The following is a 14246-nucleotide window of genomic DNA, read 5'->3' as shown; positions in this document are numbered from 1 at the left end:
CTCTTCAATACTTGGCCATAATAAAAATGCAAACAACATAAGCAAAAAAAATGCAATACGTATAAATTATAATATTGCCCAGGTTGAGATTTATTGTAATAATCACGCCCACAGTTAGAACTTAATTGCCTGCGTTTCGGTTACTTGTGTAAAAACGTTGTTACCTTTTTTATGGAACTAAAACAAAAATAAAATAAGAAAGAAAAAACACAAAAAAAATAAACAACAATCAGAAAACAGATAAACAATATTGAATTGAAATTGAAAACAGTTCATGCGTTGCTGCTAATGCGTAATTGTATTACAAAAACGATTATTATATTTCAGTGAAAAATAAAAACAAATTTGTTTCTTAAATTCGTGTAAAAAAAACACAAAGCTACAAATCAACATGTTTTACTCGTTTAATCTATACCCTATACTTAAGTTGTATCTATAAGGATATGGTATTGGTATTGGTGCACTCCTGAAATCTCTGCTGAGAAACCATTCAAGTTTGTTGTGATACGAACAGGAACACCATTTACCTTTTGAATACAGTAGAGACTGCCCAAATTGAACCATGACTTGTGAATAACTCTGATCTAGATCTTCAATATAATTTTTATTTTAACTACTTAAATTTCTTTTTATTTATCTACTTGTGTTACTTGCTATCTTTTCATATATTTTTCTATTTGTTAAGACATCGGTTTATAATCCAGATTTTTGGAGATAAATGGGGCATCCTTAAAGACAATTCTGATAAATTGCAATCTCTACATATATTACACTAAGCAACAGCTCAAATCTGAATTGAGCCAAACCGACTGTTTTGGAAAGATATGGGGCTCCAAACGATGAAAAACATTTTTTTCTATGGCAGAGTTTTTTTTTAATTTTTTAAAAGTTGGATTTTTTTTTAGAGTTTTTAGAGGTGCGCCCACTTTTGCCATCATTACTCGTAAATGACAAAACCGATTTTCAAAAGCTTTACTTTTCCTGAAAGCTAATGAATATATTTTTCCACATAGTCTAAGTCGTAGACTCTAAGACTTAAGCCAGTAGCTTAAAAGATATTAATTTTTGAATTAAGAAAATGTTGTTTATTTAAGCTTTTTTTTTTAAATCTTTTTTACTTTAAAATTCAAGGAAAACTCGAAAAAATTTTGAACTTCGGTTTTAATATTTTTTTGCAAAGCTGCATTAATTAAGCGTCGTTTAAGATAAGATTCATTAAAATCCATGAAGAAACTGCGATATAATAAAATTCTATATCTATGCATGTTTTTCTTGATTTTTATGACTTCCTTGTAAAGCGGCATGACCTTTAGTATGAAAATTTGTTATGTTTTTTGAGATATCCTAACCTCTAAAATACGGCAAGAAAATAAAGCCAAAATTTTAAAATTCTAAAAAAAAGCTCTGCCATAGAGAAAAAAATAAAATGTTATTTGTCGTTTGGGGCTTCATATCTATCCAAAAAAGTTTGGTTTAATACAGATAAAAAAAGTCCAAATGTGTTGCCTAGTGATATCATCCATTTTTAAACTACAAAGCTCACGCACATTTTTGTAACAATTCATTTTATTTTCTCTGATTTTCACCTATCCTTTCATTATTAAAATTTAAACTTGTCGGAAAGGCTATAGTCGAGATCCCGGCCATAGGATACCCGTTCCTTATTTCAATAAATATAAAAGTACTTTAAAGAAATTACTTGTATTGCTTTGAAAACATTAATTCGACATTAATGCCTTTCTTCTTGTCCGATCTGGCTGCGATTCAGTGGGATAATTGAGAATACTAATAGATAACGTTAATCACTACAAAAAACGTATTATCTTAAGAGCTGTGGGCGATTTGCGAGGACGTGGTTTAAATCTAAATCAAACTTGATCTGCGTGGGGTATATAGAAATCTGTGTGCCAAAATTGGGTTACTTTACCTCTTATAGTATCTGAGATTCTTTTGGTCATACAGACGGACGGACGTTTTTCGGGATTTGCGGGGGCGGAAGGTGGTGTGACAAAAACTTTAAAACAAACTTGACCTGCTCCAACTCCATTGAGATCTGCTTGTAAAAAATTTGATTGATCTTATGGTCTCTGAGATCTAGACGCTCACACAGACTCGGCTGTTGATACTGATCGAGAATATATATACTTTATAGGGTCGGAGATGCCGCCTTTTCCCTGTTACAATCATTCCAACGAACACAATATACCTTTTTACCTTTTTTTAAAGTAATGGGTATAATGAACTTTTATTTGTTTTATTCCATTTGTTCTATTTTACTTTATACTTTGCATTATATCTATCTACATAACTAACTTTTTTATATAATTTCCCACTAACTGTCTATATATTTTCCCACAAATCTACCTATCTATTAATTTACCACTCCATTAATAGGAACCAAAAAAAAACCAGTTAAGTTTAACGAATAGACACTGTAGTGTCTCTTACAGTGGCTTGAAAGCAAAGATATAATGGTTGCGCCAGAGATCTCAGTGTAACACTCGTATATAGTAAGTAGTATGTGTGGTATACTCGTATGAACAATCCAAAGACCACTTTAGACCTATTGCAACGAAGACAACAGAAATATATATGTATATACATATTGTTTGAAGGGAGCAACCGTGGCGTTCTCTCAAGCGTATCAGCTTTGGGTTGTCGTAACGGCAAGTGGTCTTCAGTTGAGCATAGACCTGGATCCGGTGTAGTTGTTGCTCAAGAAGCTTCAAAAAACTTTATAATACAGACACATGTCTCAAATTACATTCAATTTTAAATGGCTTAAAATTGTTTGAAATCTATAAAACATTAAAATCATTAATTTCATTGTGTCTTTAGATCAAATTTCTATTTTAATTAAAAATAAAAAATGCTTCGTGTGTTTCATCATAATTTTTCTTTGTGTATGCACTAAGTTAAGCGTGCTTGTTCATGCATGCAGTGTGGTAAGTTGTTACCGTTCGGACCTCTTCCACCTTCACCTCTCCAACTACGTCGAGTGTTAGGGAAAAAGGAAAACGTGGGCAAACAATGCTTAAGGCCGTACAGAAATCGTGCGAGCAAAACAAATTCAAATTAAAACTAACTGCCAGTAATGGCAATGACAAAAACAATAAAGAGAACAACAGCGAGATCGACATCAACACCTCTGAAGTGTCCGATGTACTGGACATTAAACGGGAATCCATCGTAGCCCAAAAGCTAGAAGGCCAACCATATGACAGTCCCCCATTGAAGAAACTCAGTCTGAAAGGCAACCAACTTTGTGGCAGCATTTTAATTGGCAACTACAATGTAAATCAAATATCATATAAGATTTTTTATCATATCACGGATTTAAACAGACTTTTATTCATTTTGATTTAGTACTTGACACAGTTGGAGGTGTGCGAAAACGAAATGGAGGTTTTGGATCTCAGTTCTCTCGCTCAGTTGGAGACATTAAAGTGCAGTCGCAACAAGCTAATTGAGCTTATCATCAATGGGACCAATCTACAGACTCTTATAGCGGATCACAACTGTACGTACAAGGTTTTCAATTTGGCAATTAAAAAGTTGATGGCAAATAATTAGTTATATTGTAAATCTCCAATTCCACTTTGTATTTTCCAATTTTGATGCAGAATCGAATTTGAGGTCAAATTATGATAATTTATTTATTTAATGTCAACTAAAAACGGTTAAGATTTGACAAAGTCTTGACAGTTTGAAATTTTTGAAAACTTGTCAAGAGAAAATATACAGAATCAAATAAGAGGCCAAGTAATGATCAAAATGATATACTGCAAGAAAATCGGTTAAGGCTTGGCAAAGCAATGACAGTTTGAAGTTTTTTTGAAAAGAATGGAAAAGTACGGAAAAACAGACAGTGATGACCAAAAACTTAAATTTTTTAAGTTACTAATACTTGATGCTTATTCAATTTAACTTCAATTTCAATTTCAATTTTTTTATTCAATGATCCAAAGGATATTCCGCACCACATTGGTTAAGTTTAGGCAATGCTATGACAGTTTAAAGGTTTTGAAAAGCGTCAAGTGGACAGTATAATAAAATTGAGTTTACGGTATTTCATACCAGGAAAACAAAAAACTGGTAACCGTTTCGAAACCGATATAAAAGAGTTTTGGTAAACGATAATCGAAATTCAAAATATAATCATAACCTTAAGTGAAACCGACATTCGTTTAGGTCTGATACCCTGATAACAATTGATTGTCATTCAACAGGTTTACAGAGCATCTCCATATCGAAGAGTGTACCCCTGAAACTGTTGCAGGTAGACATCTCGCACAATTACCTGAGCGAGCTTCCCCAATGGATTGGGGGATGTGTGTCATTGACTTCACTCTCCGCCGCCCACAATCATTTGAGCCAGGTTAAGGATCTGCTGCGTGATTGTCGCATTAGGTGTTTGCAGGAATTGAATTTGGCCTACAATGGATTGCAACAACTCGACTGCTTGCCCGAGTCATTCTGTAGCTTAAGGCAGTTGCAGTTGCAAAGCAACGAGCTGCAACGTTTGCCGGATAACTTTTTTGCCGTAACGAATTCGCAGCTGAACAAGTTGAATGCCTCATGCAATCGATTGTCGGCGCTGCCGCGTTACGAGCAGAACAATAATGCTGCATTGCTGGAACTCTCACTGACGGCAAATCAATTGAACGATAACATATTTGATGCACTGTTACATGCTGGGAAATTAAAAGTTCTGCGCTTGGCCCACAATCGAATTGGAGTTCTGCCCGCCGAGTGTGTTCGTAATTGGCCCAATTTGGAGATTTTGGTACTATCGGGCAACATGTTGCAACAACTGCCCGAACAGATGGCGACATTGGGCCAACTGAAGGTGCTACGCTGTTGCAACAATCTACTGTTGAGCACTCCACAGTTGGCTAAGTTGTCGAAACTGAAGATTTTGGATTTGGCCCACAATCATTTGGACCGCATTAATTTGTTATCTTTGGTGCCGTCGCGTAATCTCAAGTATTTGGATCTGTCGGGCAACTTGCAACTTCAGGTGGATGAGCAACAGTTGAAAATGTGCCAGACGCAGAGTCAACGTGTCTGGAGCTTGGTCGATGTCTCGGGCAATAATCGTGCCGCCTTGCCCACCAGCAACCGGAAACTACCCTCAGACATGTTAAAGCAATTGCATAAAACAAAAACAAGTCCCTGGTCCATGGGATTTGCCGAGACGCCAGGTGAGCTGCGTAAGCTGTTGGTTACCCAACTGCGAGCTGGTCATTTGAATGGCACCACCGATGAATCACTTTTCGGCATGTTCGAGTCGAATGGAGATGCTCGCATTGCCCATCAAATGGCACACCTGTTGCCCGGTCTGTTGAAGCATGAGCAGACCCTCAAGGAGATGAACAGCAGCGAGTACATGAAGTACACACTGTTAACGGCACAGCGTCAATGCGGCGGTTGCCTTCGCAGCGCCTTAATCTTCCATCTGATGCGACTTCCCTCCAAGGTGAGGGCTCTTAAGTCAAAGCGTTATGTTCTCCACATGGCGAGCCTGGGATATTTTGATGCATATCTTGTTCGGAGAACAACCCACCTTCGATTAACCCAGCCCGAAACTCAGCTGGACACTAACAAACGCCTTCAAGTCCATTCACTAACAGATCCACAGTTGCTACAGGTGCGTAAACCACATTTTTAATACCCGTTACTTAAAAAATAAGTAAAGGGGTATATTGTGTTCGTTGGAATGTATGTAAAAGGGAGAAGGAGGCATCTCCGACCCTATAAAGTATACATATTCTTGATCAGCATAAATAGCCGAGTCGATATAGCCATATGTGTCTGTCCGTCCGTGTGAGCGTCTAGTTCTCAGAGACTATAAGAGATAGAGATACCAAACTATCACCCACAGACTTCTATATACCCTACGCAGATCAAGTTTGTGTCATATTTAAGCCATGCCCCCCTCTGCCCCCGCAAATCGTGAAAAACCACCACACCTACAGCTTTGAAGATAATACGTATTTTGTGGTAATTAACGTTATCTATTAGTATTATCTATTATCCTACTGAATCGCATCAAGATCGGACAAGTAGAACGGCAAAAAAAGTTATGGCAAAATTAAAGTTTTCAGAGCAAAACAAGTATTTTCTTTAAAGTACTTTTACGTATATTGAAGTAAGTAACGGGTATCCTATGGTCGGAATCTCGACTAATACCTCTCCGACTATTTTTTAGACCCCGTACTTAAAAATAGTACAGGGGTCTATTGGGTTTGTTTTAACGAATATGAGCGTAACAGGCAGAAGGAGGCGTGGCAGACCCTATAAAGTATATATATTCTTGATCAGCATCAACAGACGAGTCGATATAGCAATGTCCGTCTGTCAGTCTGTCTGTCTGTCTGTCCGTTTGTATGAACACCTAGATCTCAGAGACTATAAGAGCTAGAGACATCAAACTTGGTATGTAGGTTCTATATTGCAAGCAGATCAAGTTTGTCTCAAATTTCGGCTACGCCCCTTTTATCGCCTACAAATTGAAATAAAAAATTTCATATCCAAATTTTAAGCACAATTTAAAAGCTAGTGACACCAAATTTGGTATGTAGATACCTCTATCTTGCAGGCAGGTCAAGTTTGTTTCTTTTTTGAATCGGACCACTATATCATCGAACAATCGGTCGAAAATCAAGTTTTAGTATGAAAAACTTTTTTGTCTAATGAGATATTGTATGATTTGGTTTTATATATCCTGTCCAAAGTTGGTTCAAATCGGACCACTATATCATATAGCTGTCATAGGACCGATCGGTCGAAAATCAAGTTTTAGTATGAAAAACTTTTTTGTTTAATGAGATATTGTAACCAAACTGATACAATAAGCATATGACTTGGTTTTATATATCCTGTCCAAAGTTGGTTCAAATCGGAGCACTTAATCATATAGCTGTCATAGGACCGATCGAGTGAAAATCAAGTCTTAGTATGTAAATCTTTTATGTTTTATGATACATTGTAACCAATATGATAGAATATGTATTTAAGTTAACTAAATATTTTTTAATTTTTTCCATTGTTAGTTTTTGCCATAGTAAGTGGGTTCCGACAGTCGAGTATGCTCGACTGTAGCACCGTCCGACTAGTTTTTTATAACTCGTACCATAAAAAAAGATACAGCGGTCTATTAAGTTTCAGTAACAAAGACATGTTTTAATCAACATATGGACTTATGAAATTTTTCAGATTTTGATATAATGAGTTGGTTAAAAGTGCAAAGTTGTGAGTCAAAATTTCAAAGGAGGAAAAATTCCTTAGAATCAAAATCGAAATCCAGATACAAAGAAAAAAATGTTGAACGAAGCTAAAAAATTTAATTTCTGAATAGTTTTAGAGGCCAACCCATGATCAAAATGACATTTCGCTTAAAAATTGGTGCAGCTTGACAAAGTCATGAAAGTTTGAAGTTGGTCATACTTCTGATTAAGCAACTTTACAACTCCAAATTTTTGTCCTATTTTGCATGATTTTTTACAAAAAAGTGAAACGTTTCAAAATCGAATTTAAAGTGTTGTTTTAACAATTTTGGGAACGAATTTAAGTATGTTCCTATATTTGTTTTGAATTTTATCTAATGCTTGGTTGACTTATTTAAGTGGAGACAAAATAAATAAATAAATACACATTAATGGTTTAATTAAGCTAAAATAGCTGAATCATATGTGAAAAGAACAAAGCTAGCTTTTTAATTTGTAAAAGCTACTTGAGCATTAGGGTGAAGCGAAAAAGTACAGGGGTCTATTGGGTTTGTTATAACGAATATGTGCGTAACAGGCAGAAGGAGGCGTGGCAGACCCTATAAAGTATATATATTCTTGATCAGCATCAATAGCCAAGTCGATAAAGCCATGTCCGTCTGTCCGGCTGTCTGTCTGTCCGTCCGTCTGTATGAACACCTAGATCTCAGAGACTATAAGAGCTAGAGACACCAAACTTGGTATGTAGGTTCCTCTATATTGCAAGCAGGTCAAGTTTATTTTAAAATTCGGCCACGCCCCCTTTATCGCCCACAAATCGAAAAAAAAGTCATATCCAAATTATAAGAACAATTTAAAAGCTAGAGACACCAAATTTGGTATGTAGATTTCTCAATATTGCAGGCAGATCAAGTGGGTTTCTTTTTTAAATCGGGCCCCTATATCATATAGCGCCCATAGGAACAATCGGTCGAAAATCAAGTTTTAGTATGAAAAACTTTTTTGTCTAATGAGATATTGTAACCAAACTGCTGCAATATGCATACAACTTGGTTTTATATACCTTATCCAAAGTTGGTTCAAGTCGGACCACTATATCATATAGCTGTCATAGGACCGATCGGGCGTAAATCAAGTCTTAGTAAGAACAACTTTTTTGTTTTATGAGATATCGTAACCAAACTAATAGTTTATGCAATAAATTTGGTTTTAATCCAAAGTTGGTTCGAATCGGACTACTGTATCATATAGCGCCCATAGGAGCAATCGGTCGAAATTCAAGTCTTAGTATGAAAAACTTTTTTGTTTTATGAGATATCGTAATCAAACTGATACAATAGGCATATAGCTTGGTTATACTAGTATATATCCCGTACAAAGTTGTTTCATATCAGATCACTATATCATATAGCTATATAATATACATTTAAGTTATCTAAATATTTCTTAATTTTTTTCATTATTAGTTTTTGCCATAGTAAGTACGGGGTCTCCGACAGTCGAGTATGCTCGAATGTAGCACCGGCCTACTAGTTTATTTTGGAAAACGATGTAGAATCAATGCATGATACCACTTAGCAAGTTATACTAGTATATTTCCTGTACAAAGTTGTTTCATATCAGATCACTATATCATATAGCTATATAATATACATTTAAGTTATCTAAATATTTCTTAGTTTTTTTCATTATTAGTTTTTGCCATAGTAAGTACGGGGTCTCCAACAGTCGAGTATGCTCGAATGTAGCACCGGCCTACTAGTTTATTTTGGAAAACGATGTAGAATCAATGCATGATACCACTTAGCAAGGGCGTACGCAGGTTTGGGCATATCCTAAATCCTTCAAAATAAGGAAATTATAAAGAAAATTTGTATGTATTGTATTCCACAGCTCAAAATTATCAAAATCATTGCATTAATACAATCAGTTGAAAAAAAATATTAAGGAACGAATTTTTAAACATAATGGATTCAAAAAATGAAAAGACTTTGCTTATGCTTGCATTGACCCAAATGTTCCTGGAGCCCAAGTGGTCACCACCATTTAACAAATTTTTCTGTGATCAAATTTTTTTTTTTAATTTTTAAAATCTAGCATTTTTTTTACAAGCTTATCTGAGCGTGCGTTATTCAACATTACTTAAAAATCATTCAGCCGATCTTAAAGACCATTATACTTTCACAAACTTGTTTAAATTATTAAAATAAGAAAATTAAAAATGATTTTCTCCTTCCTGTGTTTACATAATTGGATTAATTAAGCTTCCGATAAGATATTAGACATTAAAATCTATGGTGGTGAATCTGGGCATATTTGCAAACCTGCCCAACGTGTATTGATGGGTTTGTTTGGAATAATTATAATAGGGCTTCATTTAAAATTCAAAAATATTTGAGGGCGGCAAAATGCATCATGCTATAATCCATAATAACACCACTGTAGTTTGAGTGATGTTTTGTGAATTTTATTTTAAGTGATTTAAAAACATGCCTTCACTTGGAAAACAAATTTAAATTTTGCCAGTTTAATAATACTATTATAGAATGCAAATATGGACAATTTTGTATCCAGTAGAGAACTCCGCCCCTGCTCGATTCACCCGGGCCGATTTGAATAAAATTTGTTTATGATGTATAAGACATAGGCAGACACTTGCCAGTATTCACATATCACCACCAAGTTTTATTAATAGTCTCTGTTTTGCGAACAACTGGATCTGCCTACACTCCAAATGTACGCCTAACTCTTACCGTCTCTAAGATCTTTTAGGTTATGCCAACAGACGGACATAAGTATATCGACTCGGCTGTTTGTGCTGATGAGGAACATATATACTTTGGAGGTCTGGCACGCCTCCCTCCCGCACAGGGTATTAAAATACATACTAAAAAAAATGGTTTTAGTTTTTTTAGGGAGAAGGAGGCATCTCTCACAGACTTCTATATACCCCACGCAGATCAACTTGGTTTCAAATTGAAGTCATGCCTCCCCCCTCCGCCCCCGCGAATCGCGGAAAACCACAACACAAACCTTTTTTTAAGAGAATACATTTTTTGTGATAGTTAACGTTATGTTTTAGTATTATATATTTTCCCACTGAATCACATCAGGATCGGACAAGTAGAACGGCCGTTATGGCGAATACAAGTTTTCAGAGCAAAACTAGTATTTTCTTTAAAGTATTTTTATATATATTGAAGTAAGTAACGGGTCGGGATCTCGACTATAGCCTTTCCGACTAGTCTTACGGGGTTAAATCGAAGCTATGTAGGATTTTTTTTTAGTTTTTTACTGATTTTTCAAAATGGATCGACGATGCGCAGTCTCAGGACGACCTAAAAATAAAAATGGATTTCTTCATACAAATATTGCTTTTATATCGAATGACCCATTGATAATAGAGCGTTTTAGAAAATAAAAAAAAATTATTTTCATTTCACGCTAATCAACATAGCTAGAAGAGAGAAAAATATAGTGTTAATTGAAATATAACTGTATGTTTCTGCTCATTTCGCACACACAGGTAAATCTTAGCAACGATGACGAGTACTTAGTGTTGGGCAACGAGCATTTATGGTCCGTTATGGACATTGGCCGGGCAGCAAGGGAGATACGGAAGGAGGAGAATGCACTGCTTGCGGCGAAGCGACTGCTTGAAATAGCACAGAGCTTCGGGGCCAAAGAGAATCTGAGTGTGATCGTTGTGCGCTTCAGTCACCTGAGCACAGATGTGGATCATTTGATACGGGAGCTCAAGCAGAGTGTGCGTAAAAAGCCCACATTAATATCGCCGCAACCACAGAGTGTATCGGTGAGTAAACGCACCTGTTGCGATCGCAGCAATGCGTGTCGACATCGCACATTGAATCAAGAGCTGCTGGCTGGACGCTCCTCACCCAGTGGCCAGAGTAATTCCGATTTGTTGGCCGAAGATGTGACTGTGCCAAGGATGAGTTCATATTGGCCCATGCTCGTGTTCTGCAGGAGGAGCAACAGCTGGAAATGCTGGACGAGACTGAATCCGTGCTGTCGGAGGAGCAATTCAAATGTTGGGAATACATGCTTGAGCAAAACACACAACTCCTGTTCGACAAGGAGCTGAATACCATCTCGAAATCATTCACCAAGCAGCGAATGCCAACCGATGGCAACGATCTTAAGTCAAATCTCATACGAAATGTCACTAACAAATTTATCTCGAGCAGCACACCACAGCTGCCCCAAAGCCAGCCCCATCCCCTGCCCCTGGCACCCATTGCTGCCTTCCAGCAGATGAAACAACCCTCCACTGACCATTTTGCAGCTTGCGATCCTTCCACCAATCCCATAACTATAGATATAATCTCTTCGATGGCAATGTCCGAGATGCCTATGCCAAGCTGGGAGGTGGTCCTCATGCCGCCTACTTCGGCTCTCTGCAGCGCCGAATGCCCTGCAATTTCGAGTACGACTTTCCGGCCACACAGGAGCGGGACCACAACATTCTAGATGAGGAGGAAATCGAGGCGGATGGTTACACGGAGCATGAAAGTCGCATGCGGAAATATTGGGGTGTGGCTACCACAGAGTTATAAACAAAGCCGAACCTTGTTTCAAGCTTTTTTAACAAATTGTGATTGTTTTCTCAATTGCTCTCGAATTATTCCTTGGTATGAAATGTTTAAATTGAAATAATTCATGTTTTTAAAGAATCTAACTTATGATTTTTCAGATTCAATTTCTAGTTAATATACTTGATAGAAATAATTATTATTTTATTATAGATAGTAAAATATTAAAAAAGGATGAAATATATAAATAATGAGATTTTTTTCACAAGAATTAATAAATTGCGACAACCTTTCATAACTTTGTCAAAACTGAACTGATTTTCAAGCGAAATGTCATTGTCATCATGGTTTGGCCTCCAAATTGATTATACTAGGCAACAGCCAAAAACTGAACTGAACCAAACCCACTTTTTATACCCTGAGCCCATTGAAAATGGGCAAAAAAGGGTATAATGTGTTTGGCAGAATGTATGTAACAGGCAGAAGGAGGGGTGGCAGATCCCATAAAGTATATATATTCTTGATCAGGATCAACAGCCGAGTCGATCTAGCCCTGTCCGTCTGTCCGTCTGTCTGTCCGTCTGTTTGAACGCGTCGATCTCAGAGACTGTAAGTGCTAGAGACTTCAAATTTGGAATGCAGGTTTGTGAATACCATACGCAGGTCAAGTTTGTTTCCAATTTTGATGCCACGCCCCTTCGCCCACAAATTGAAAAAAACGATTTACAGGCGCAATTTTTGACATAGCACTCCTAACTGAACAATCTGTTGAGAAGTATGCGTATTAAACGACCCTGAAACTTTCAAGGCGATTGACCCATAAATAAAGAAGTTATTTCGGAATTAGATTTAGTTGAATAATTACATTTGGATGGCAAATCAAACGTGCGAGCGAGACAGCATGTTCACGTTTGTATGCAAGGCGCACAAACACAGTAAGAAATAGTACCAATTTTCTTTGGGCTTCGATTTCAAGTACTATATGACCTAGAGACTTCAAATTTGTTATGTAGGTTCCTGGATACCATACGCAGGTCAAGTTTGTTTCCAATTTTAGGTGCCACGCCCCTTCGCCCACAAATTGCACAAAACGATTTACAGGCGCAATTTTGACATAGCACTCTAACTGAACAATCAGTTGAGAAGTATGCGTATTAAACGACCCTGAAAATTTCAAAGCGATTGACCCATAAATAAAGAAGTTATTTCGGAATTTAGATTTAGTTGAATAATTACATTTGGATGGCAAATCAAACGTGCGAGCGAGACAGCATGTTCACGTTTGTATGCAAGGCGCGCACAAAGACAGAACGAATAAGTACCCATTTTTTTTTTTGGTACCAAATAAGAATTAAGCGATAAGCAAAAATATTATCGATATCATGTAATGAAAATGTTAATGTATAATTTATGTATATACAAATATACAATTTGATTGAAATATAATTGTGTTAATATATAAATATGTATTTTGCATGGCAAAAATCAGCAGAAGCTGATAGCTATGTATGTATGAAATTGCATGAGAGAAATAGCGATCATTTTGCAGCACTACTCTTGCATCTTTGCCGAGCACTGCAAAATAATAATTTTAATTATTAATATTTTCGATTCCTTACATATATATAATAAGTATCTGCTTATTATCGTTGTAAAAAAAACTTAGCATTTTCCGCTTTAAGAATCTCATAAAATTAGACATTGCCTTTTATTTCAAATTTCGCGCGCACTGCAGCAGCCTTTGGCAGGCTTGAATTTGTTGCGTAAGTGGAGAGAGTGAGAGGAAAATGGGTGCTGCCAGATTGCAGGCTGAGCAAAGTTGTAGTTTGTGGCTACTCTTGACACACGCTACATCGATTGCAAATGATTACGATTACGATTTCGATTTACCAATTTATCAATTTCTAATTAATTTTAAACAAGTTTATTATATTAAAGTTTATTAAATTAAACTTATTTAAAATTAATTAGAAATTGATAAATTGGTAAATCGCAAGTCGTAATCGTAATCGATGATATTAGTTCAGTGAGGCATTAATAACGTAGTCTGCAGTGATAAGCACAGTGACTTCAGAAACCGAAAGTTGTTCATAGTTTCGCGTGTGTAATTTTGATACCTGAGCCCATTGAAAATGGGCAACAATCAACTTTTATAAAAGAGTACATGGCCTCAGGGTATCCTACTGTCGAGCGTGCTCGATGTAGCCGCACCTCACCGCGAGCGAAGGAGCCGGGGTATGAGCAGCTGGAGAGGGCGGAAGAGCCCCTTGTTTTAATATAGGTATGGGGTCCTATATGAGCGGTTTTGAGGTGCACCCATATTTGTTTCATCTTACTGAATGCCAAAAGCGATTTTCAAAAGCTTTACTTTTCTGAAAGCTAATGAATATCTCTGTATATTTATACAACGTCGTAACTGCTTAATTTTAGATTATAAGTCTTAAATCTTTTTTACGATATTTTT

The 14246-nt window shown here is 36.5% G+C and overlaps 1 protein-coding gene across 1 annotated transcript; it reads left to right on the top strand.

The window, feature by feature from the left end:
- Positions 1 to 2905: 2905 nt before the first annotated feature.
- LOC117781147 (protein phosphatase PHLPP-like protein) lies at positions 2906 to 11923 on the top strand. The gene is given in 6 exon segments (XM_034617885.1): positions 2906 to 3294; positions 3367 to 3520; positions 4230 to 5650; positions 10756 to 11172; positions 11175 to 11529; positions 11532 to 11923. Coding segments are annotated over 6 exon segments (2886 nt in total). The 5' UTR covers positions 2906 to 3030; the 3' UTR covers positions 11807 to 11923.
- The last annotated feature ends 2323 nt before the right edge of the window (positions 11924 to 14246 follow it).

This window comes from Drosophila innubila (assembly GCF_004354385.1).
Source record: "Drosophila innubila isolate TH190305 chromosome 2L unlocalized genomic scaffold, UK_Dinn_1.0 4_B_2L, whole genome shotgun sequence".
In the NCBI taxonomy this organism is placed as follows: domain Eukaryota; kingdom Metazoa; phylum Arthropoda; class Insecta; order Diptera; family Drosophilidae; genus Drosophila; species Drosophila innubila.
The sequence above is the reverse complement of the archived record's forward strand: the minus strand, read 5'-3'. Positions and strand labels throughout refer to the sequence as shown.